This window comes from Pogona vitticeps, chromosome 2, assembly GCF_051106095.1.
Source record: "Pogona vitticeps strain Pit_001003342236 chromosome 2, PviZW2.1, whole genome shotgun sequence".
Taxonomy (NCBI): domain Eukaryota; kingdom Metazoa; phylum Chordata; class Lepidosauria; order Squamata; family Agamidae; genus Pogona; species Pogona vitticeps.
Window position 1 is genome coordinate 191,991,020 of NC_135784.1, and position 26,999 is coordinate 192,018,018.

Sequence of the window (26,999 nt, forward strand, 5' to 3'; positions counted from 1 at the left end):
TAAAGTTAAAGCTTTCTAAAATTCACTTCTGGACAAAAGTATGGAAATAGTTAGCTATGGAGCTGATCCTGATTTCGACACCATGTAAGCAGCAAAATACTTAGTAATGTGGATTTTCCAGGGGAGGGGACAGTGATGAAAATGTCCCTATGAGCAAAGCTAACTGGGAAAAGAATTATAAATATTTATTTGTTGTTATTAAACAAAATGTTTAAAACATGTACAATGTGCCAACAGCAACTGACCTCAAGATTTCCATAAAGGTAGCCAGTTAGACTGTTGCAGGAAAAAAGGCCTAAATCCTATTGCTAGATCTAACTAGAACAGGCACACTGGCTAAAACCATATTACTTAGTAATTCAAAGTAAAATAGGGTTATTGAATCAACAGAATTTACAGAGGACATGTCTCACTAAATCCTCACTGATTAAATGGAACTACTACAGTTGCAATTTACTACACTAAGCAACAGGATTTTTCTACAGTCGACACTTAATGCAAATCTCATTGATTCAATAGGTCCATTCCAGTGTGGACTAGCAGTAGGATTTTGGCCAAAGAATCTTGTGACATCTTTAATCTTTGGATTTCAGAGCTGGAAGGGGACCCTATGGATTGTGGAGACCAGCCCATGTCAAGGAGGCACAGTGGGGAATCGAACTCCCAACCTCTGGCTCCACAGCCAGATACCTAAAGTACTGAGCTATCCATCAGTTCTAAAGTTACAGGTTTTATTTGGCATATGTTTTGGGGGAATTGCAGTCCAATAATTCACCACATGTGTGGATCATTTGAGAAAATAACTGTATACATGCCTGTATAGGAATGGGATGTGAGGAACAGAAATACAAAAGATACAAACATCGATGGTTATCTTAATATTGATTGTTCAACAAACAGCAGCTGGGACGCGACAAGGACATCCTAGTGTACATGAGCAAATCTACATGTATATGATGAAGAAAAAAAATCTTCAACCAGCTCCTAGACTAACCTTGTTAGGCAGCATTGGGGATTGTAATCGGGGGGAAGGGGTTGTCAAAAGAAATGGACTTACAAAAATAGCAGGCACTGAAAATGAACTAAATTATCTTTAAACAAGGAGGTGATAGAATTCCTAAGTGCACCTACCCAGTGGCCTGGCTCTCTCCCCATCTGGTTCCCAGCCCTTTCTACTCTGATGTGGGGAAATTCGGGGAAGACACAGGGGTGAGAGAACCTACTGAATCGTTTTACCCCACTTACTGTCACATAACCCCCATTAATTTAAAATATGACTAAAGAGCATATTCTTGCCTTACACTGTCTCCATCAGGAAAAAAACCCCAAAGGCAGTGCAAATTGTGAACACATCACTTTTAACACACCTCAAAGAGCAATGCATTACAGAAACAGAAAAATATTTTTCTTCAGCAAAACAAAGTAGCAACAAAGTCTCTGGCCCAAGTCCAAGGGGACCTAGGAGAGAGGCCGTTCTTGTGTTTTTCTGACTCTACATTGCAATATAAATGCAGGCACTTTGGAAATTCCCAGTTGGAACAACTGCAAAATTTAATTTCTCATTCTTCAGCCGCTGTGATGGAACAAAGGACTTCCTTCCATCCAATTCTTCCGCTGCTTTCTAAAAGCCTGTCTGTGAACTATGCAAGGACTTTCCCTGATACGACGGGATGTCTTGAACTTACAAATAAAATCATCAGTTTAGACCAATACACATCACATGCAGAAAAATAATCCCATGAAATTGCTAGTGAACTATCCTTTAAATGCGAATAGTTCTCTTTAATTACCTTAATTAGGTAACATGTACTACAACAATATAAAGCAAAGCAAAGTGTGCTGCTTATATACTGCCCCATAGTGCTTCAAGCACTCTCTGGGCGGTTTACAATTATGCAGGCTACACATTGCCTGCATAATTAATTAACCAGCATAATTAATAAGGAAGGAATGTTTATTTGGAATGTTCATAATCGGGAACCTACCAAATATGTTGGTGGAATGTCCTTTCCTGGCAATGGGTTTCAGTTCATTATGTCCCCATCCATATTGTCGATAATTATCCCAAGCATGTTTCATCATCTATGGGATGAAAAACAAAAATGAGATTAGTTAGCCCAAATCAGCAACGGATGCACTACCTAATCCTTGAAGGTAAGGGTGTCTTCCATTGCTAGAAGGAATTAGGAATCCTTCATTGCTTACTGGATGAAGGGGATGTGGTAGCAATTTACATAATTTTCCCCTCCTATGTGCAGCCCAATGCCCCTCACACACTGTTCTTGAACTTCCCCCAACACCACACAGATGATTTTGAGAAGGCCAAGGGCCTTCAAAAAGGGAGATCAACAAAAATTGTTCCTCTACTACTATCTACAGAATCATCTAGTCCATGACATTCTCTCTGCAGAATTCTGGATTCAACTCACTGTGATGACGGCTTCATTTGAACCAGGGAAAAGGAACACTAGTAGTAATTAATCGACCAGAATGCTATTTAATAAATCCAAGTAGGTAAATAGGTAGTCATTCAGTAGCTAAGGTAGCCGAGTTAGCCAATCATAGAAATATCTGTGAGAATCACATCTGAAATCTGATCCTAAACACAGATACAATTTCTTTCTTCTAGTATGTTCTCAGTATATACACATCACATCTATCGCTCACCCTCGAAAGTCAGAATGACTTTTCATTTTTTCCCCTCTAATTTTGACTCAGTCTAACAAAAAATACACTCACAGACCAAAGGTGAAGAATGCTACATCTAGACTGCCACAACAATTAATGTATGTGGGAAATGAGTAAAATACTACAAACACTTTGAAAGAACTTCACTCCTAATGAATGTCTCTTCTATAAATGAAAAGAACCAATTAGGACCAGTACAACAATATGCCAGTTTATGTAAATATATCTTAACATAATGAATTGATTGAAACTTAATCATACTCAGAGAGAAGATTCCGTGAAATCCACAGAACTGCTCCAAGACTTGATCAAAGCCATTTCTAACAATATTTTCACCACGTTTTTCCAAAAATAATGATAAAAACATAACACCAGCAGAGCTCCCACAACCAATTTTGTATCATTTACACTGATATCAGATTAAAAAGAAAGTTGTCAGACACCAGTAAAAGGAATTGACGCCTACCATAAATAGAGCTGCTATATCCCAGATTTGCCTGTTTAATGGAAATAATCCTCACATCAGGAAACATTGCTAGATAATAAACAATGACACACAATCCATTACCTCTTTGATTTTATCTCTTTTTTCTAGGATGTCTGGGTCCAAAGGATCGCCACTTTTTATTCCTACAATATTTGGCACTGGGACTGGTGGCAGAGGCTTGCTGCTTTTGGTCTTCAGACCCTTCAGGATCTTATTTTTCTCGGTCTGAATTTCCGCTTGGATCTCATCCCGTGACTTCTGCAGTTTCTCTTTTGCTTCTTCTAGAGCCTTTTCATGATCTGCACGAATTTTATTTCTCAAGCGTTCTTCTTCTTCCCTAATTAAAAAAAAAAACAGCCATCAGAAACATGGTTGTGGTACATAATCTGAAGGCAAGGGTGGGTGATACTTTTATTAGACCATTAAAAATGTGTAACTGTAAACCAGCTTTCAAACCTGTATGGGTCTTCATCAGGCTAAAGCATCACAGAGCTGTCGAAACTACAGTACCGGGAAAAAAAAATTCTAGTCATGGCCAGATTGACTTTAACCCAAGGAGCTTGGTGTGTACATCTTCAAAACAGGAGATTTAGGCACAAGTCACAGGTATAGTATCTCTCCCAATCTTGTTAGACAAATGCTTGCCAGTTATTTAGTAACCTCTCACCCCCACCTACTGCTTTATATCCATGGCTCGGTATAGAGATACAGAGAAATATGGCAAATCTGTATTGGAGAAGTTGGGATAAATATTATTCTACATGCTGGGTAAGCCAACTGCAGCCAGACTGAAAGCATCACCAAGAGGCGGAAGGAAGCTGATGCCCTCTATTCACAGTCCTGCCTAATTATGTTAAATGTCCTTCTTTTGCCTGCAGACGGTGCTCTGGCTGGTTATTCAAGATACAGTCGTGCCCTGCTTAACGATTGCCCCATATAACGACGAATCCGCTTTACGACAATGTTTTTGCGATCGCAATTGCGATCAGAAAACAATGTTTTAAATGGTTTTTTTTCGCTTTGCGAAGATCGGTTCGCTTTGGGAACCGATTCTTCGCATTACGACGATCAAAATAGCTGATCGTCGGGTTTTCAAAATGGCCACCGGGTGCTCAAAATGGCTCCCCGCTGTGTTTTTGGACGGATTCCTCACTCTACAGGCACCGAAAATGACCGCCCCTATGGAGGATCTTCGCTGGACGGTGAGTTTTCAGCCCATTGGAACGCATTGAACGGTTTTCAATGCATTTCAATGGGCTTTTTTATTTCGCTTTACGATCTTTTCGCTCTACAGCAATTTCGCTGGAACGAATTAACATTGTTAAGCAAGGCACCACTGTATCTTCCACAATCTCGGAAATTGAAAGACAGCAGCATGGTCCTTACAAAATTCTTCATCGGCATTTTAACTATGGAGCCTGGAAGGCATGCCTGCCATGATTTTTGAAACCCTTCCATTTTTTCATGCCATCCACAACCCATAGGCCTCTGAAAACTAGCTTATTGTACTATTTTTACTGGCCCAATAAAGGTATCACTTAGCCTTGATTTCAAATAGTTTAAGAAACAGTACTGCTGTACTGGGTTAATTCTGATGGCTGAAACACTTTCCAACATACTCAAGATTTCACTTTCTCTTGTCACCAGAAATCATCATAATTCCTGCCTAAATGGATGACTTTAAAAGTGGACTGAACAAATTCGCAGAGTATGAGGCAGCCAACACTCTCATTATAAAATTACATCTCCTTCCACCATCTTGAGTTTTGCCTTTGTATATCAGCTGCTGATGAGCACAATCTGGAAAGTGCTCTTGCACTCACACAATGTGCTTATGTACTTCGCACAGATAACTGGCTGGCCACTGTCTAACCTGATGTGGGACCAGATAGATTTCTGCTTTGATCCAGCAGGTTCTCCTTATGTTCTCACATCTTTAATGGATTACAGCTGTACTGAATCTTTTGATGTAGCATGTTTCAGCCATTTATGGGGGTGGAGTGGGAATGCCCTCAAGACTGATTCAGCACACAGTGTCATTCTCCCAGAGCAGACTGCTAAAAGAGTGAACAGAATGCCCCAGACAACCTCCAGTCAGGGCAATGGCTCTTGTTTTCTCCGTTTGAGAAACGGAAGGAGTCCCTTGCGCCTTGTCATTTATTTGAAAATGCAATTAGAATGTTATGCTCCTCCACCAAGGTAGACAGAATCTGTGCATGCACACCTGGATGAGCAAACACACAGTCAAGCTTAATCCTATGGTTTCCAATCCAAAAAGGGAAACCACGTGCAAGCTTCTTTCTCTAAATCAAGGGTTAGAAGAGCACAGACATAAACACACAGAACATACTCATTTACCAATAGGAAATACAGCGATACCTCGCTTAACGAGCGCTTCATTTAACGACAAATCCGCATAGTGATGATTTTTTGCGATCGCAAAAGCGATCGCATTACGATGTTTTGAATGGTAAAAAATCGCTTTGCGATAATCGGTAAGCTGTTTCGCTTACTGATTTTTGCATAGCAATGTTTTTAGAACAGCTGATCGGCGGTTCCAAAATGGCCACCAGGTAATAAAAATGGCCGCCCGCTGTGTTTTCGCGCCCATTCCTCGCTTACCAGGCAGCGAAAATGGCACCCGTATGGAGGATTTTCGCATAACGGTGAGTTTTTTGCCCGTAGGAACACATTAAACAGGTTTTAATGCATTCCTATGGGCTTTTTTGCATAGCGACGAATCCGTATAGCAACGATTTTTGATGCACGGATTATCATCGCTATGCGGGGCACCGCTGTACTACGCTTAGTTCTAGAACATGTCCAGAGTAAAACATGTATTCTAATATTTAAATATAGGTCAAATATTAGTAGGTTAAAATGGTATCTGGCCTACATTTAAATGACAGCATTATTTTAGCATGCAAATGGTAAATGAAAACATCACATCTCACCTCTATTACTATGTAAATATCCTGTGTATACATATGTATACATACTCTAACTGCAACTTACCAAACTGAAATAAGTCACAATTAAAATAGGGCTACAGTATTTGTATCAATAGAACTTGATATTTATATCAAAGAGATGGCCAGGCTCACCAAATTGAACTGTCCTACTCTAGTGCAATTTACTACACTAAGCAACAGAGCTTTGTTTTATTTAAGCAATAATGTACTGTACAGCAGTTCTGACGACTTTGCAATTGATTCTTAGAATAGGTCTCCATCCTGAGACAGTCACAAAAAGCAATGGATGGAAGTTCTTCATCCAATACCAGCTATCTAAGCTGTTAGCCATCTTGCATATTAGAGCTACGAGTGGGAAATTCACCACAAAGCGTTCTGGGTGGTATTCCTATGACAAACAAAATGTATACTATGGTTATAAAAATAGGCTATTTTAGCCCATTTTAGGACTTGATTCATGAAATAATGTAACAATATGGTGCCCGGCTCTTATCCCAACCGGTTCATTGATTTACATACCAGATAAGACTCAGTGCCCAGCTGCTACCACAATTCCATGTGGACAGTTAACCATATATAAAGTGGTAACTTACAATAGTGGGCATGTAATATAGCTGCTTGATTAAGAAACAGTAAGGTTGAGAAAGCCCTTGCTCGTCTTGCCACCATTCTGTCTCTGAAGAACCCAAAACCAGCCTTTGAAGATAATCTTTATTTGTGAAAATAAAGTTCATAAGGGAGAAAGCAGTCCCGGAAACAATCTGTTCACACATCATTTGAACTTTCAAAGGTAAAACCAGTGAATCTAGCCAGGAAATTGATCAGGCCACATCTCCCTCTATGAGCCTGCCTGGGCATTAAGATCATATGGGGAGGCCTTTTTCTTATGCCCACCAGCATCATAGGTGCATTACATGGGGACACAGGAGAGGGCCTTCTCTATTGCTGCTCCCAGACTCTGGAACTCCCTCCCATGGGAGGCCAGGCTGGCCCCATCTTTGCTGTCCTTCTGCAAGCAGGCAAAGATCTTCCTCTTTAGACAGGCTTTCCTTTAGTGACAAAAGTGGGTTTTAAAATGGGACAATTTTTTGTTTTTAAAGTATTGCTTTTATCTTGAGTTTTAATATATTTAATTCTTTTTAAATAGTGTAATCATTTCTATTTTGTTTTAGTTTTTATACTGGTTTTTTTTTAATACTGGAAGTCACCTTGGATCCTTTTTAGGAGAAATGCAGGGTAAAAACATGATAATAAATAATAATCAGGAATCAACTGGATTTTAGAGTGATAGGATAGAAGATCTAGGCACTATATTTTGCACAAACTGACATTTTCAAGCAATCTTCATGGATGGCCCATATGCAATGCATCCCGGTTATCCGATGCAATGTAACCAGAGAACAGATTATCTTCGAAGCTATCTGTTTCTACAGCAGAAATTGCCTTAGATCTTATTGACATCAAGTTATGTTTGAAAGCTATTTCTGAGATATTTTTTGAGCATGGCCAAAAAATAAATGTGAAAAGAAAACATCAGTATGTGGAGAAATCATACATCATTTCTGCTCATCCTTTTTCCAAAAACATGATTTTTAGATGTTTTCTACCTACTCTCCCTTTCAATCAGGTGGGGAGTTTGTGTAAACTCTGTGAGGTTTATATTTGCACTTCTGTTTATTAAGATCTATACACAAATTTTCACCTAACAAGTGGACTCCAAGTGACATTACAATTAATTGAAATTCATATACAAATTCAGTTGCTTTTTTCAAAAAAGCAATAGTGATTCATGACGGTCTGGGGAAATAAATATTTCAAAAGCTCACTCCCCACATCTTTACCTGAGTTGTGAGAATCCTTCCAGATATTTCTGTCTTCCAATTCCCATCTGTGGTAGCCAATGAACAAGGATGGGAATGGTAGTTTAACAACATCTTCAGGGAGACAACAGAGACTAACCCTTACCACTAGTGCATGCTACCTAGTTATCAAGGCCAGGTTGCATTAAATGCATTTTGCTCCTGTGACAGAATATGTATTATTTTAGTCTGGTACATGCTGCTTGAAAAACTGTTGAGAAAGCAAGCAAATTATTAAGTTGGCTAATATTAATAGCTGACTAGATAGCTCCAGACATTTTACTTTCCTGGGCTCCGTGATCACTGCAGATGGGGACAGCAGCCACGAAATTAAAAGACGCCTGCTTCTTGGGAGGAAAGCAATGACAAACCTTGACAGCATCTTAAAAAGCAAGAAACATCACCTTGCCGACAAAGGTTTGCATAGTCAAAGCTATGGTTTTTCCAGTAGTGATGTATGGAAGTGAGAGCTGGACCATAAAGAAGGCTAACTGCCAAAGAACTAACGCTTCTGAATTGTGATGCTGGAGGAGACTCTTGAGAGTCCCCTGGACTGCAAGGAGAACAAACCTATCCATTCTGAAGGCAATCAACCCTGAGTGCTAACTGGAAGGACAGATCCTGAAGCTAAGGCTCCAATACTTTGGCCATCTCATGAGAAGAGAAGAGTCCTTGGAAAAGACCCTGATGTTGGGAAAATGTGAAGGCAAGAGGAGAAGGGGACGACAGAGGACGAGATGGTTGGACAGTTGATGGTTGGACAGTTTCACCGACACGGAATGGTAAACCACTTCAGAGTTCTCTCTACCTAGAAAACGCTGATCAAAGGGCTGCCATAGAATTGACTTGATGGTGCATGATTATTATTATTAAACTATACATGCTAAGCCTTTGTATGCTGGAGGTGGGGGAATTATGACAGCTACAGCAGGCTAGCTTTAAATGTTTAACAGGCATAATGGAGAATCTGCTTTAATCTTCATAACAATGGCATAATTATATTATTGTGAAATGTTATCCCTTAACATTCTGATCACAAGGCTCTTTCCCTTCTCCACAAGGATTAACAGAGCAAATCCATCCATGCCAATTCAAAGGAAGTCCTTTTCAGTTCAGGAGGACTTATTCCAAAAAACAGTGTGTATGGCACTGAGAGTCAATGTACAGCCTGAGGGCCATATGTAGCCCCCATGGGCCCTCTTAAGCCCCATCCATAAACCCCCAATAATCCAGTGAAGAAAGAAAACAAATAACAAAGAAGGCTGATGGTTGTAGTTTTTTCAGGCTGTTTGTCCGTGTTCTGGAGGTTTTTCTTTCTGACATTTCGCCAGTTTCTGTGGCCAACATCTTCAGAGGACAGGAGCGAGAACTCTGTCCAGAGTTCTAACTCCCGTCCTCTGAAGTGTCAGAGATCATCATGTGTTGTGACCAATTATCTTCAATAAGTTAAATTACCGTAAGTACAGTTAAAAACATAAACTTGCAATAACTTTAGGTTTATTAACTACAGACTTTAGTTTTAGCAGCAATAGTCAAAATATAGCATTTGAGTTAAAAACGAAGAAGGTTGTTTGTCTTACATATTCTAGGCAGGTTTCTTTCGTTTCGATGAATGTTTCTAAACTGGGTGAACCACCTCCTAAAGCTGGATGGCATGGATGCAAGTCTGGATGGAGAGGGAGCCATCAGATAGCAAGTGCACAGGGAATCTCCATCTTGGAAAAGGCCCTTCTTCAAGGAAGAAGACACACAAGAGAGAGGAGGGGCAGGAAGTGACCAATGCACAATAGTGCCCCAACAGCAGGGTAGAACTGAGTGATTGGCAGAATCACCCACTGCATACTGGGACACAATTGATCTGCACACACCAACATGAAAATGCTGGCCACAGAGACTCGCAAAACATTAGGAAGAAAAACCTCCAGAACACGGCCAAACAGCCCCCCAAAATTACAACTACCATCGGATCCCGGCCGTGAAAGCCATCAAGAATACAAGAAAGAAGGCCTTTAAACAGGATAGTCCTTTCTTGGAACCCTCTTATAGGCAACAGCTTTTGAATTAAGGAGATTGGGGGTTCTAACTTCCCTGATGTAACCCTAAAGTCCTTTACCCCAATACCACAACCAGGAGAGGCTGTCTGAATACACCACTGTTTTGTTCATTTCCCTCCTCATATCTGTTTTTGAGGAGAAAAGTGGAAAAGAAGTTAAATAAATGCTCTGGGTTTTTTCTTTTGTTTTTTGCATTTTTGACCACTTCCAGTATGGTGCAAGCCATGACAGTTGCAGGCGGTGAAAATTCAGTTCCCCAGGCCTACCAAAGATGCCTGTTCTTGGTGTACATGATGAGTGGGAGGGAAAATGAGCATACCAGATAAAACTGTTCAAAAAGTACTCATGCTAAATCTGATTTTGAACATATGATATGATAACAACACTGCATATTTTTATGAGGACAATGTATTTTTAAACCCAGAATTTCTATGTTTACAATTGGAAGTTGTTCTTCAGAAATCAAAATACTAAAGAATGTGAGTTTAACACCCAAGATTAAACTGGTCTATCAGTCGAGAAATTTTCAGAAAGGCAATTGTGCTTGTCTGTTTCAGCTGCAACAACAAAAATGAAAGTTCTGCGGCACCTTGGAGCCCAACATATATATTTTAGTATGTAAACTCTTGAGGATTGTAATCCATGTCCTTAAACACTTCAGAAAGCTCATACTGGAATACAATAGGTTGTTCGAATGTTTTGCTTTCAGTAGATCAGTACCTGTTCGGGCTGCAATACTGTTCACCTCTTCCTATGAGCAAATCTCACCAAGAGCACTGGAACTTAGTCCTGAGCAGACATCACCAGAAGTATGGATTTAGCAATATATTCTGTACTTCTGTCTGACTTTAGTTTTTTCATTGGAACAGATCATTTATGTGGCACATGAAAGCTGATTACTTATTTATTGTGGCAGCTTTTAAAAATATTATTTTTAAGGGTGAAATAAATATTTTCTTGATAACTGGGGATATCTTATTGGTTTTATGTTAATAAAGGGGAAGGGTTGTGCCCCTTTGCAAGAGCCAATGCAGTTTTGCAAGAGGAAAGGGACTCCATAAATCAGGGGTCTCAAACTCAATTTATCTGGGGGCCGCTGGAGGCAGAGTCTGGCTGAGGCTGGGCTGCATCAGATTTTCCGCCAAGCGGAGCAAGAGCCCGAGTAAGCCTCCCAGGAGTTTCCTTAGCCCAGTTGGGGCTCCACGAGCCGTAGTTACCGGCCACGACCCCCTCCGGCTCCTTCTTCACTACCACCACCAGCAGCAGGATGAAGAAGCGGAGAAGGGAGGGAGCGCCGGTGACCGCCTAGCGGGGGGGAGGAGGGCACGACATATTTTTTTTTAAAAGCCCTCACAGAATTTGCCTTGCTAAAGGAGAAAAGCTCCCACCGTTACACACAAAATTAAACAGAACGGGGCGGGGCTTCCCAGAGGTGTGTGCGCGTGCGTGCGTGCGTGCGCACACGCACACACATGGAGGTCCGGCAACCTTCCTCTGGGCTCCCCCCCTCAAAAAAAGGCACACTCAGCAGCAGCAGCTACCCCCACCACGACAGAGGAGCAAACTTTGCAAGGCAAGCCAAGGCAGCCTCCAGACCCGAGGTGGCTGAAGCAGGACAAGCAGGAGGTGGAGGAAGCACCACCGGGTGCTGAGGTGGCCGCTGACCAGGCTGGTGCTGGAGGTGCCGAGAGAGAAAGAGAGCCACAGAGCTGCTTCCCTGGAAGAGGCGGCAGCGGCAGCTGCTGTTGGCGGCTTGGAGGCGCTCTTCAAGGACGGGACGGGAGCGAGCTCCGTTCTCAGGCATCGCACGGCAGCAGCTCGGGGAAAACGGTCAGCAGCGCCCCTCACTTGCCGGCTCTCCCTCAATACAGCACCTCTTGCGCCCTCCATCCGGAACTGCAGCCTGCCAGCCGGCAGACAGGCAGGCTGGCTGGCAGACTGTAGTTCCAGATGGAGGGTGCAAGAGGCGCTGTCTTGGGAGAGAGCCAGTGAGCAAAGCGAGGCTTTTTTGACTCTTGACAGCAGATGACGCATGGGTGCTTCGTGAGGGGGCAGGCAAGGCGGGGGCCACAAACTATCATCCAGTGGGCCGCAGATGGCCCCCGGGCCACATGTTTGAGATCCCTCCCATAAATGGAGGAAAAAATGGTTCTCTCTCCAACTGGTCAGGGGTGTGTGGACACACTATGTATTACTGTATTATTTACTGTATGTGGTTTTGTGTTACTAAGTTTTCTATGTTTTTTCTGTTTTCTGTATATTTTTTAGTTTTAAAAAGGATTAAAAACATTATTTTCATGAGACTTAGTAGCATATACAGTTGGTGATGTAGATACACCCAGCATACCCCAAAGGAACAGAATTGAAAGTTTTCTGCTATTATCACCAATGATGAATGGATGTAGTACCTGTTGTACATACTGATCTTTAGAGTACTAAAACGAATAGACGATTTTCAGTTCCACCATTTTAAGCAAATCAAATAATGAGATTGAGATGTATGCTACAGATTTTATAAATAGTCTGCTAACGTAATTTTTAAATGAAATTTTAAAAATTGTTCAAGTATAGGATGTAAGCAACACTACAGAGGCTTTCACATGACATTCTATAGTCTTCCCTGACACGGCCAACTCTTTAGGAATCTATATGGAATAGTAATTCCATATAAAAAACAATAAACCAGAAAAAGAACCCTGCATTTGTTCTTGGCTGCTTCCTTTCATGGGAGGAAAGAAAGCAAATATGGAAAATGGGCAGATGACAAGAGTAAGCTCCATTGTTTGCTCAGCCACTGCTGCTACTTTGTGAAGTCAGCATTGCCATGGTTTACTGTGTCATATAAATGCACCAACTTTGGTTTCTAGGATTGATAATTGTCCTTTATTTCCTAGCAGCTCTTTTCGGCGTCAGAAACTAACACAACACATCCAGCATCAACTGCTGATAACATTCTTGACCAGGAGAGAGACATTCAGCAAATTATGCTTAGTAGCATATATGTGTATATATTCAGAGGCCCAGCAGAGTCCAAGAGAACTTGTTCCCAAGTAACTTGCACCAGGAAAAGAGAAGGCCACCATGTTGACCTATTGTGACCACATGAACATCCCTCAGAGGTTGCCTGCTTACACATTCAGTGAAAGCAGGTGAAAGACAGCGTGGTCATCTCAGAGAGATCTCAACAATTATGTAGAGTACATATTGCTGTACAGATCCTAATTTCTGACAGAGCAACCACCTTTAAAATGTTCACATAATCCTTCTTCTAAATGTCATGATTTCAGAGATGGGAGAGGAGAAGATACTTCTGTACTTCCTCAGGCCATTACATAAGCAAATAACCCATGTAATGACCATTCAACAAGACAGAAAGTGTATTAGCTTTCTAGAGATGCCATTTGACCATTTTGCTTCTCTAACTGTTTTCCTCTAGCACAAACAGTTTTGATAGCTCCCCTGTGTCCAGGAACAACACAGCACTAGGGACAGATCAGCACTGTCTGACAGCAGCATCAAGAGGAAAATAAAGAAGGGAGACAAATCAAGAAACCTACCTATTCAAACTGACAGCATTGTTCCCACAGTTGTTTGCCTCCTGCAAATCTTTCAAAGCTGCACTTCACATTTTCCTGTTAAGATGCTACTTTGATTGAAAGGTGCCACTGTATAAACCTGAAGCCAAAGAGCGGTGCAAGGAGAATGGTACTTGGTAGAACACACATACAGGAAAGGCCGACTTCTCTCACCATCTAAGTTGTGTGAAGGAACAATGATGGACATGTATGCACAGAGGCGAGTGTGACTTCCAGACAGTTATTTATTTATTCCCACCTTTCTTCTTAAGGACCCATGATGGCTTTTATAATTAAAAGACAATATTAAAGCTAACAACATACAAACACTAAAATGGACCCAACATATACCATACTAAAAAATACAGTGGTATCTCGCTAGATGACGACCTCGCAAAACAATGAATCCGCATGACAATGAGGTTTTGCGATTGTTATAGCGATTTGCAAAACAGTGATTCCAATGGGTGATTTTCGCTGGACGATGATTTGATTCGTGCTTCACAGACCGTTTTTTCACAAGATAACAATTTTTACAGCTGATCAGCGGCTTCGCAAAATGGCTTCCCTATGTTTTTGGGACCGATGCTTCGCAGGACAGCCATTTTAATAACTGATTGGTGCTTCGCAAAATGGCTGCCCTATGGGCGCTCTTCACAAAATGACGACGATTTTTCCCCACTGGAACACATTAAATGGGTTTAAATGCATTCCAATGGGGAAACGGTTTTCGCAAGACGAGGATTTCCCTAAACAGCTATTTCAATGGGACAGATTATTCTCGTCATGCGGGCCACCACTGTATAAGCAACATCACACACATTCAAAACAGTAAGGTACTATCATTCATTTAAAAATTCCACTTAGAGAGCCAGTTACTCAAGGAAAGCTCGCCTAAAGAGAAATATCTTTGCCTGCTTGCAGAAGGACAGCAGAGATGGGGCCTCTTGTGGGAGGGAGTTCCAAAGTCTGGGAGCAGCAACACAGGCCCTCTCCCATGTTTCCACCAAATGCAGAAGTGAAGGCGGTGGAACCAAGAGAAAGGCCTCTCCTAATTATCTTAACACTCAAGTAGGCTCATAAAGGGACATGCGGTCCCTGAGATAGCTTGGGCCCAAGCTATTTAAGGATTTATAGGTTAGAACCCTGAATTCAACCAGGAAACGGACTGAAAGCCAGTGGAGCTGCTGTAACAGGGGAGTGATATGATCTCTGTAACCAACCTCCATCAGCAATCTGGCTATTGCGCTTCTGACCTGCTGAAGTTTCCTGACATCTTCCATAGGCAGCCCCACATAGAGTGCATTACAGTAATCCAACCAGAATGTACCTACAGAGCCTACATTTTGGCTCCTGCCCAGGAAACTAGCTCTCTGTGTGTTGGCACAAAGAGGGAAGGAAGGCTGGCTTTTTTATCCTTTTGCAATATGTGTAGGCTGGATAGAACTACTATTAGGTGGATACACAGTTGGCTACAAAACTGTACTCAGAGGGTGATGATTAATGTCTCCTTTTCAAACTGGGAGGAGGCAACAAGTAGGGTACCCCAGGGTTCAGTCCTGGACCCTGTGCTCTTTGACATTTATATTAATGACATGGATCGGGGGTGCAGGGAATGCTAATCAAATCTGTGGATGACACAAAATTGGGTGGAATAGCTAATACCCTGGAAGTCAGAAACAAACTTCAAAATTATCTGGATAGGCTTCAGCACTGGACTAAAAACAACAGAATGAAATTTAACAGGGATGAGTGCAAAGTACTGTACCTGGGGGGGGGGGAACACAGGTACAAGATGGGGGGGATACCTGGCTCAGCAATACTGTGAGAAAGAAGCATCTTGGAATTGTAGTAGATCACAAGCTGAATATGAGCCAACAGTGATGTCACTGCAAAAAAGGCAAATACTATTTTAGGATGTATTAATAGAAGTATAGCGTCCAAATCCTGTGAGGTACTACTTCCCCTCTATTCAGCACTGGTTAGGTCTCATCTTGAGTGCTGTGTCCAGTTCTGGACACCACACTTTAGAAAGGATGCCAACAAACCAGAGCAAGTTCAGAAGAGGGCAACAAGAATGATCATGGGGCTGGAAACCAAGCCCTAGAAGGAAAGATTGAAAGAATTGGGCATGTGTAAGCCTTGAGAAAAGAACAGAGGGGAGATATGATAGCACTTTTCAAATACTTGAAAGGTAGTCATACAGAGGAGGGGCAGGATCTCTTCCTGATCATCTCAGACTGCAGAATATGCACCAATGGGCTCAAGTTACAGGAAGCTAGACTTAGGATGAATATCAGGCAAAACTTCTTAACTGTTAGAGCAGTATAGCAATGGAAACAATTACCTCAAGAGGTGGTTAATGTTCCAACACCAGAGGCATTCAAGAGAAATTTAGACAACCACCTGGCAGATATTCTTTGATTTGTATTCCTGCATTGAGCAGGTGGTTCAAATCAATGGCCTTATAGGCCCAACTTCATTATTCTATGATTCTGTTTACTAAATTGTGTGACAGTTAATAAGAGCCATTCTCTCCTCTTATTAACTGCTACACAAACCTTTCTGGAAGTTATGTGTTTTTATCTATGTTTAACTCACTAGCAAGAAATAAAGTGTTAAAAGTACTGGCACAATTGCTTCCAGGATCTCCAACGGAACTGTCAATTTTGCTAACTGTCCTAACACAAGGCAAATCAACAAAGCAGTGATTATATGAGGCTGGAAAATGGCATTCCAAGAAACCATCACTTCTCCTGTGCCTATAAGCATCCTGCTATGCCAGACAGAATGCTCCAAATTAGAGAAAACATTCATGTTCAGAATTATTCATGAACTTAGGAAATGTGTGTAACCTGACAGCACATATGAAAAGCTATCAGATGTCACATCTGCATGCAAATGCAAGGTGCAAGAAGCCCTCAGCAGTCTGGCTGATACAAATATATTTAGCAACCCAAGCCAAGAAAAAAATTAACCTAGGTATCTAGAAGTTGTTCTGCAGCTATCAGAAGTGGGTTCTTAATTAACTTTTATAATGGCAACAAGAATGTGTTACATGGAACTGCTGCATCTGATTGCCAGAGGATCTGGAATTTCAGGCACATACACACAGCACACATGACTGGTTATGGGATTATTGACAGTGAGGTCAATGGGAAATTCAATGCAGAAAAGTACTGCTACCTTTGGCATTACTGACTATAGTCACAGTCCCAAGTGGACAACACACATGATCATATACATGCATCTGGGTTGAATTCCAGAGATATATGATGAAATGGGATTGAAGTCTATGAAAACCTACCCTAAAATAAATTTGCTGGTCTTTAAAATGTCCCAAACTCTATTTTTGCTACAACAGACTAACACAACTACCACATTAGAGGATATCCTCTCATCAGCCATGGAAAAGTACACATCACTCATACAAAACAAGTGGTGCAATTGCAGAATCGTGGTAGAAGACACTGTAACTGCACTTTGCATTACAGGTATTTAACAAAAGAAACAAAGGATTGCCACCAATTATACGAATATTACCATTACATCTAATGTAAACTTACTGTGTGCCATTCATTTGGAAAGGTTTCGTGAAATTAACATCATTCTTATCACCAGCAACTGAATATTGTATAGACAGTAACTTATAGTTGACTTTTCCCCGAATAACATAACAGTGTTTTAACTTCATCAGTCCTAATAAGATTATTATAGTTCCGAAACTGTTTCCATTATGGTCATGCACCTGCACTACACTGCTGTAGATATGAAAACAGTTATAATCAAACAGTTCAGTTTCAGGGTTCAGTTTCCCACTTGATATGAAACAAAGTCTCGTGGCACTTTAAAAACTAAAATATTTATTATGACACAAGCTTTCATGGAACAGAGCCCGCTTTATCATCTGCATGTAATAGTGATGTCTGGCTATCTGGCAGCAAAAAATAGGGAACAACTTTATTTTGGATTTTTCACTTGGTCTTTTGTGTCTTCAATACAAAATTGCATTTCTATTGCTGTACAATGCATTAAAAGAGTACATAAGCTTTTGATCAGTTTCTTATATTCGCTATGAAACAAGCTTTCTATATAAATGATTGTTTGTGTCCCAATGGGAGCTATGTGAGGAAAGTTTCATAGATTGGAAAAAGAGCTCAGATTTTTAGTGTCCCAAATACAAAGATGAGTCCATACATGGATGCTTAAAAGAAGCAAACTGGTATTTAATTCTACCAAATGCCTGCATCAAATCAAAGTAAGAAGGAGCTGAAGGCTCATCTCTGACTTTACCCTGGGTTTTGAAGCTAATCTGGAGTAGTGAGCAGTCTTGCTGTACCCATGTGCCTTTGAACACAGGAACTGGAAGATAGGAATGGGTGTTCTCCACAACTCAGAACAAAGATGATGCATTCTTTCCAAATGCCTCCCAATGCAACTTGGTGCCAAAAAAAGACCATCCTACTCCTTAGGTTTGAGGGAGGGAGTAACAGACAACGATAACTACAAATTTTGCATGGCCATCTAGGAGCCATGAGTACTACTTCCTCTTTTGCACACCTGGGGAAACCATTCTATCTCATAGTCAATAATATATTAGTAAAAGGAAAGCAAAAAAGGGGGGAGGAACTGAGAGACTCCAGGATTGATCAGAAGCTTGCTATAGTAGAACAACTTGTTCCTAAGGGACTGCCAATCCTAAGGGCATCACAGGAACAAATAGATAAAATAAATAATGGAGACACTTGGTTTGGAATGTAAGGATGAAATGGCAGGAGAAAAGATGCTGAATTGTGCATAGAAACTCAGAAGCAATCATGTTAAGGTACTAAAAGAGAAAAGACAAATGCAAGTGGCTCTCTTTCTTTAAAAAAATGAGTGTAAGGAAATACAGGCAGTCTAACAAAGCTTTTCATTTACTTCAGAAAGCTGCAGCTATAACGAACTTTGTACTTCAACACTAGGAATTTAGGGATTTCATGTTACAGCAGTGAGCAGTTACACAACATGTGCTGGCACAAACAGGGTGCACGGTACAATCTCAAAAAAAGGAAAACCCACATCTGTGACTGCAAAATTGACACTGACAATAAAGAGAATAGTACAATCCCAATGCATAATTAATCAGAAGTAAGTCCCACTGCATTCCTTGGGGCTTATTTCTAAGTACACATAGTTAGGATTCCAGCCTAAAATTCCCCCGATAAACCTGATTTAAAAGGGATTTAAAACTCATCAGAAACTTGGCATGATGACCCTCAGCTTCCTGCTGATGCCATAGGCATTAACACTATTCAGCCCTATTAGAAAGTAACAAAACAAGTGCCCTGTAAAAGAAAATATAATTACTTGGTATATTAAGTGTCTATTGCTGGCTGTTTTAAATATGAAACAAAACTCAGCATTGTTTCGGATTTTTTTTTAAGTTTCAGCAAAGACAAGAAAATTAACTTAACAGATGAGCATTTCAACAGCTGGGGGGGGGAATGGGACAATATTTAACAATATCAGTGTCCTTGGTGCCTTGGGTTGTGCTATCCCAAGTAACCACAACAGGCACACCAGAAATCCACTGGTGCACTTTAGTTCACATTGTGAGAATCACAACCTTATACGTGTGTCCTGTACTTTCTGACTCAAATTTTGCTACTGCTAGATTCTGCTTTTAGAAGGGTACAAAAATATTTAGTAGTAAAACAACCCCTGAGCTGCTACAAGCGAGAGCAGCAGCAAACTTTTGAGGGCAAAGGGCTGAGCACAGTCTGAGAGAAAGAGTAAACAGAATAATTCTGAAGCAATCACTCTCAATCCACTGAGATGGTTCTACAGCTACAGCTTCTGTTTCCACCAAGTACTGTATATTCTTACCAACGTCTCCTGAAAATACAGTATAAATTAGTACACAATGTACTGCTGTTTACACTGCTGTATACAGTTTCCTCCAAGATTAGCCCAAGGCATTCTAACTCAACCTTACTAATATGAAGAAATGCTAAAGGTCCAAAGTTTGAAGATAACAATTCTACTTTCATTCAAGTCAGGTACAGGGAGAAAACATGCAATTCTTTTTAAATAATAGCACAACTCTGCACTCCTCTTCATTTATTCATTAGTGCCCGCAAGAGAATATTGTTACTTCGCAGTAATATTAAATACGAACAGCCATTAATTCCTGTAATCCTTAATAGCCTAGTCCAGTTGAAACCTATCTTAGTTTATTAAACTAAAAAATGCACAGGCTTTGTGCTCTCTTCTCATACTGCAGCTTCCCCCCCCCCCCCGAAAGAGACTACAACTGGAAGTTCCTAGGGTAATCAACCAACATTTCCCATTATATTTAAACTGGGAAAGGCTCAGAATAAAGAACTAAAAGTAGCTTGAAACCACCAATCTAGATAATTTGTATCATGTCATTACTCATGGGGGCTGTTAAAAGACCAATCAAATTACTATTCTGAGTGTCCTTCAAAAAGAAACTTGTATGCTTAAAAGCTGGTTTTCTCATGAATTCAGACTGAAAAAATAAAAACCAGTGTAGCTTTTTCAGACTTCATGCGAAGTTTCAGTGAGCCTACTTGAAAATCTGCATCTGAGACTCTCATTTATGAAAAAGAGTACTACAGAAAGTTTAATCTTTAAGGTGGCACACACCTTCTTGACAAACTGGTTATTTCTGACTTCATTTTTGTAATAAAGTCTCATTAGACATAAAATTAAAATAGGATTCTTGTTGGCCAAATTCCACAATGTCTCTATGAATTTGTGGTCATATGAAAAATAATAAATCTTAAGAGTTAAAAACAGATATTCCCATGACAGGAAAACAGAAAACTAAAAATGTGAAAGAGAAAAAGATGTTAAAGTTAAGAAATGAAAGTCAGGTTAAAGGTTATTACACGTTCAACCTTCATTGTTGTTACCTGCCTCAAGTCAGAACTGACTTATAGTGACCCTAAACAGGGTTTCAAGGTAAGGGAGATATTTAAGAAGTGGTTTTACCAGTTCTATCCCCCTTAGTGAGTTTCTATGGCTGAGCAGGAATTCAAACGCACCCTCCTGGGTCCTAGTACATCACTCTATCCACCACAACACAATGGGTATCTATCTATAACTATATTAGTACAACGATATTATATAAACCTATCGCTGTTTGACTGGACTTTCACACTTCAAATAAAGTCAGTTATCAAGCCCAGTCACAAATATGACCAATTTATCTAAGAAATACATGGCATAAAGAGAAACACACAGAAGTCTCACATACTTGTTAAACAAAGATATTTTATACTCAGCTGGCCCAATGTAATTTTTCTTCGTTCAGTTAAACACAACTAGGCAAGATACAGAATGGAAACTACAACATATAGGATTACATAAAGGACAGGAGACACCATTTTCCTACACTCCCCTTCTACACAGAAGTTTTCAGCTTATGAACATCCAGCCCAACTGATACCTATTTGCCAATGAAAGCTGTTTCATCAAGCCAGGGCTAATGGTAAGTGAAGAAGTATGGTGGTGACTAGCTGGCTGGATAGCCCAGTGGTTTAGGTATTGGTTGGGAGTTTGATTCCCCACTGTGCCTCCAGAGAGAACAGCCAGACTGTGTGGCCTTGGGCAAGCTGTGCAGTCGCAGGGCACTCCCAGAAGAAAGGAATGGTAAAACACTTCTGAGTATTCTGTACCTAAAAGATGCAGGAAAGGGTTACCACAAGCTGGAATTGACTTGACAACACACACACATATGGTGGTGACTTTCAGCAATTACCTTCCTCCTTCCACTATAGTTTCCAAAGATGTAGGAGAGAGGGCAAGGCAAATGTTTGACTTCCTCCACACCCCACTGGAGGCAGTCCAAGGAATTCAGGTGGGTGGGTGGGTGGCAAAGTGTTGTTTGAATAGTTGTGTTGTAAATTGCCCAGAGAGTGCTTTAGCACCATAGGGCAGTATACAAGTAAACAACAACATCAAATCGTTAAAAACTCACTTATAAATAGTCTGTGAGTTTTGCTGCTTAACATATAGTTAGGTTTTATAAAGTTTCCTTTTAAAGCTTTTCAAATTTTATAATTTAGGCTGGTGGGGTGTGTTTTTACTACAAATTGCACTTAAAGGGTAAAGACAGGAAGATTTGAAATAAATGGTGACCTTTTTTCCAATTATGTTTAACAGACTTGATTATGCATCACCTCTCCCAATATTCCATACTTTTGTCTGATATCTTTTCAGTAATATAGTAAGTCTGCTCGTACCTGGGTTTCAATACATATGTATGTGAAAGGCATTATAAATGCTTGTGTAATGTTCCCAGGGTTTTCATGCTAAGGAAGTTTAAAAGTATTATTTTCTTCCAGTTCCTATGGAGTGATCCACACAACTCTCATTTCAAGGAATCAGGTACAACCGATACCTGGAAATGTTTCAGCCCATCATATTTCTCACCTCTACCTCTAATAAGGGTAGGCAGTGGACTACTGAAGTTCTTAAACTACTTTGATTCCCAGAAAGAAAAAGGCAGTTGTTCTCTCCCTTGGGTGTTACAGCAGAGAATGTCACCTAACTAACCTACCCTTGGTTCTCAGAAGAACAATAAGTACCTTGCCTTCAACAAGGAAGATGGAGTGAAGGAGGAAAAGCAAGATCTGGAAGTTGAGTCAGGGCAACTCTTTCTTATTAGGTTGAAATGTTTCGCTACTCATCCAAGTACTGTATCTTCTTCGGTCTGAGGAGGGTAGCAAATGAGTAGCGAAATGTTTCAACCTAATAAGAAAGAAGCCCAGTTGCCATAACTCAGCTTCCAAATAACCTCACCTGGATGACTGAGAATCTTCACAGATCCAAGTCCTCCATACAGAGCAGGTTACCATAGTCTTTCGAGACTGAAGGATGCCTAACTAATACAGTATATATATAAAAGACAAGACTTTGGTTGGGGAGATGGTGCCATCTCTACAGAAATCAAATCACTGGTTTTCTACAGAGCGCCCAGGATCATGGCCCAAGATGGAGCCTCAGGAACACAGGCTGCTTCTTCCGAGAGGCCTTTAGGCACCTTCCTCTTCTTGGCCAAGGCTGAAGGGTGGGCCAGACACCCCCAGATGTGGGGGGCGGGAGGGAAAAGGGAGGGGGGGAAAGCAGGCCTACCGGTGCCTGTGCTGGTCGTGGCCTTGCCCGTGGATCAAGTAGGCGCCCGCATTCTTCCCTCCTTCGCCGGCGGTGTCCACGTGGGGGATCAAGACGTCTTCCAAGCCCAGGTCGAAGCGCTTGTGTTTCGAGGAGTCCGGGAGGAAGAAGAAGGCCCCGAAACACAAGGTGATGAAGGCACTGAGAATCAGCAGCAGGATGAACTTCTCGGACAGTCTCAAGGTAGCCCGGTGGTGCGGGAAGGAAGAAGACGGCCCCAGGTTGCGAGGCGGGATCCGGCGCCCAGAAAGAGGCAGCAGAGCCGGCGTGGTCATCGCGCCCGACCCGCCACGCCAGCAGCAGGAACCGGAGGCGGCGGCGGCCCCTCTTCTGGACCGAGCCGGGGAAAGGCGAGGAGGGATGGGAAGGGGGGAGCAGCAGTGACGGCGGGCGGCGGGTCTTCAGGAGGGCCGCCTCGCTCTACGCGGGGGGGAAGCCGTCATCAGAGCGGCTCCCGGAGACCCCCACCCACCCAAATCCCGGCGGCCTGGGAGGGACCCGCAGCGGCGGCCGAGCACATCCGGCGGGGCAGCGATGCTGGAGGCGCGGCGGCCAAGCCGGGGAACGGGGTTTTTGGCGGGTCGCGCACTGGAGGGAGGGCGAAGCGATGGGGGGGGGGGGATCGGAGGGGGGGCGGTTTAAGGGACGCGCCTTCGCTCGGAGGAGGGCGGAGAGGACAAGGGGCGCCGGCGCCGCCTCATGCCTGGCCCCCGGGAGAACGGCGGCGGCGGCGCTTTCGGGGCTCTTCCCCGCCCTCACGACCCACCACCGGGGTCGGTCAGCAGGGCGACCCGCTCATGGCGGACGGGTAGAGCCCGGCTTCCCCTATTTGCTCCTTTTGGGGGCCAACGCTTCCTTTTCGCCGGCCGGGGAGGTGGCAAATCCCACGGCCTCTCCTCCCGCCTCTTCCTTCCCTGCCAATAAACACCGGGCCAGGCGGCGGCGGCAACCGACTCGGCGGACTCGGAAGCAAACCCTCAGTGCGCCTGCGCACGCTCAGGAAACGGAAGAGACTCTCTCTCTCCCTCCCCCCATAGACCTGTAATAATAGACCAATCCACGAAGTTGGTTCGGTGGCAGAAGATTCTTTACTCCCCCTCCCCCCCCACGAACACGCACACCTCCATCGGGCGGAAGTGGAAAGCTGCCCTTCGGGACCAGTGGAGAAATGTATGGGTGGGAAGCTCCGTGTGCGCCCCCTCGGAACCCACCCATCCCCCCCCAAAAAAAGCTAGCAGCAAAGAGAGGACTTTCGGACATTTCTTATCTAGATCTTTTTTTAAAAAAAAATTAAGTACTGTATTTACTGCGCTGTTAGATTTTCTTTTTAATGGGGCACTTTTTGGTGCTTCGGACATTAGAGATGTAACAGTTTGGGTTTTTGTCGGAGAAAGGGTGGATACCTACTAACAGATGGTCCGTTGTAAAAAAAAATTAATAAAGACTGATAAAGACTTTCACCGGTTTTTTTATCATCATCATCATCATCATTATTATTATTATTATTATTATTATTATTATTATTATTATTATTATTATTATTATTATTATTATTATTATTAGCCCGTCTTTCTCCTTGAAAAGGATCTAAGGCGGCTTACAACACTGAAAGACAATATTTGAAGTTGAAAACTATTGAGTATACAAAGGTGGTTAACATAAGACAGTATTTAAAACGAAGAACAATGAGGATAAAGAGGCATCTTACATCGTTCTTGTCATCGTAACACGGAACAGCGTCAAAGTATGTAATCATCACTAATTTTAGGATATTCTTCGACGGAACATACAGTATTAGAAACTGTTGCTGAAACATGGTCTTCCCTCACTGCTAAATATCACTAAGCCGTACGACTCTACAATTTCTGAGTCTACGATTCCTAGATACAATTTCTAAAGAGGAAATCTGTCCTTCCTGTTGTCTGCACACCATAGATTTGTAACTGCTGATCGGGAGGCAGGGCTGATATCCGTTGCATAGACCTATTCATGTGCCTCTTTTTAGCCCTGCCAGTGGGCTGAGTACTGATGTCTTTCACTCCTATGAAATGTGGTAACTGCTGAAAAAAAAACACACACACCAAGAGTCCAAAACGTTGTGCCTCCTTAAAGACTAACTGCCATAATTTTATGTGAGCTTTGATAGATCATATGCACTTCCCCAGACCTTGCTTGTTGTTGTGAGGTGCTGGCAAGTGGACTCCCAACTGATGGAATGAACCTTACAAATGAACATCTCTGAAATGCCCTACCCTCAACCACTCTCCTCAGCTCTTGTAAATTTAAGCTTCTTTGTGATCGGGATGTAGACTGATCTTACAGCAAACAAACAGACAGAAATATATAAATAACAACAATTTCTACATAGTAAAAACACATTTCACAAGATGGGAGTAGACAATTGGAAAAGGAAGGGAGAAAGCATCAGGAATTAGCTGAGGGGAAGGCCTGCCGAAACATCCATGTTTTTTAATTGATTTTTAAAGATACCCAGCGAGGGAGCCACACGAATCTCTGGAAGTAAGGTGTTCCAGAGGCGAGGAGCCACCGTCGAGAAGGCCCAATTTCTTGTCTTTTCCTTCTGGGCCTCCCTCGGTGTTAGGCTCCTCAGCCTCACCTCCTGACTCGCACGAGTGACATGGGTAGATCTTGGTGGGAGTAGGCGTTCCGCCAGGTATCGAGGCCCTACACCATTTAGGGTTTTATATGTAAGCATCAACACTTTGAAGTTGATGCGGAACCAAATGGGCATCCAATGCAGTGCGGCCAGAGTGGGCGAAATGTGTTGGTATTTCTTCACTCCACTAAGTAATCTGGCTGCTGCCTTCTGCACCACCTGGAGTTTCTGCAACAGCCTCAAAGGCAGCCCCACATAGAGTGCATTACAGTGGTCTAATCTTGAGATTATGAGCGCATGTACCAAGGTAGTGAGCGCCCTAACATCGAGATAGGACCACAGCTGGGCTATCCGCCGAAGATGAACAAAGGCGGTACGGACCACTGACGCCACCTGAGTTTCCATAGTGAGCACCGGGTCCAGATGGATCCCCAAGCTGCAGACCCCATCCTTGGCGGGAAGAGTCACCCCCCCAAAAAAGAGACAGAGTTTCCCAAGCCCCCAACTGTGGGGACGCCCACCCTCAGCACCTCCGTCTTGTCCGGGTTCAGCCTCAGCCCTTTCTCCTGCATCCATTGCAGTACAGTCCCCAGGCAGCACTGGAGGGGCAGAACGTCATCTCCTGCAGTTGGTGAAAAGGAGATGTAGAGCTGAGTGTCATCACTGAATGTCATCCAAGGTCTGCCTTGGATTTGTATTGAAATTTTTCTGTCATTTTTGAGATTGTGCCCCAGTACAGCTTTGTTGACTTTGAGAGCTACTCCATTCCTTCTACGGGATTCTTGTCTTACCCAGAGTCAAAGAATAAAAAGCTGAATTGCAAATGAACTTCAGCCACCCTCTCATGGAGATGTGCAAGTTTGCTGATATTCCAGAAGATTATGTTGGAACTGGGGTTGTGCTATGAGATGGGTGTTGTCACTGTTACTAAGAATTAAAGTATATAAGAAGACCTGTGGAGAGTAAGAATGGGTTTTGTGCCTTTGGATATAGTCTGTCATTGGAGTCGTTGGACTTACAGTTTGTCCAAATTCAGTTGCTGCCTACTACTACTGTGCGGTCTGTACAGTGTAAGTATTCAGCTTTCAAGTACTGTATTTAATATTTTTTCAGAAGTATTTTTCTTCTTTCATCTGACTTCTTCTACTTTAATAAAAATAAAAGCATCTCCACTTTTGGTCTGCTGATTAATAATGTGCATTGAAACATTAGTCCTAAATTCATTCTTGACTTCTTGATCACCTGAGGGTTTAAAGTGCTTCTATTCTGCCAGGTTGGTTTAAGGCTCCAAATTATTTAAATTACTGGGATTGCTGATTCTGGGGTGCCACACAGGTAAACTAGGAATTAGCATAGGAAGAAGGTGAAAGCTGGGGAACACTGGGACTTATGTAGCTGCTTTGGCCTTTCACAGACCTAAGATCCCTTGGGACTAATGGCACATTCCTGACTGGCTGCTTTCTTTGCCTGTCTGTGTATTGGTAATCAAGAATCTGCCATCAGTTGTGGTTCCACCAATATCCAGATAGGAAAAGAAAAAAAAGTTATTTAATCAGAGTGAACT

General features: G+C 42.2%; 1 protein-coding gene across 2 annotated transcripts in view; it reads right to left on the bottom strand.

Annotated features, from left to right (window-relative positions):
* Window positions 1–23,806, bottom strand: part of MAN1A2 (mannosidase alpha class 1A member 2) — a 62,719-nt gene extending 38,913 nt beyond the window's left edge. Inside the window, exons 1-3 of one of the 2 annotated variants that reach the window (XM_072991754.2) lie at window positions 22,780–23,806; window positions 3,257–3,512; window positions 1,986–2,082 (exon numbers count right to left, since the gene is read on the bottom strand). In XM_072991754.2, coding sequence (XP_072847855.2) covers window positions 1,986–2,082; window positions 3,257–3,512; window positions 22,780–23,093 — 667 coding nt within the window. In that variant the 5' untranslated portion in view covers window positions 23,094–23,806. The remainder of the gene's footprint in view (window positions 1–1,985; window positions 2,083–3,256; window positions 3,513–22,779) is intronic. The other variant, XM_072991753.2, reaches the window with a different exon arrangement.
* Between the last annotated feature and the right edge of the window lie 3,193 nt (window positions 23,807–26,999).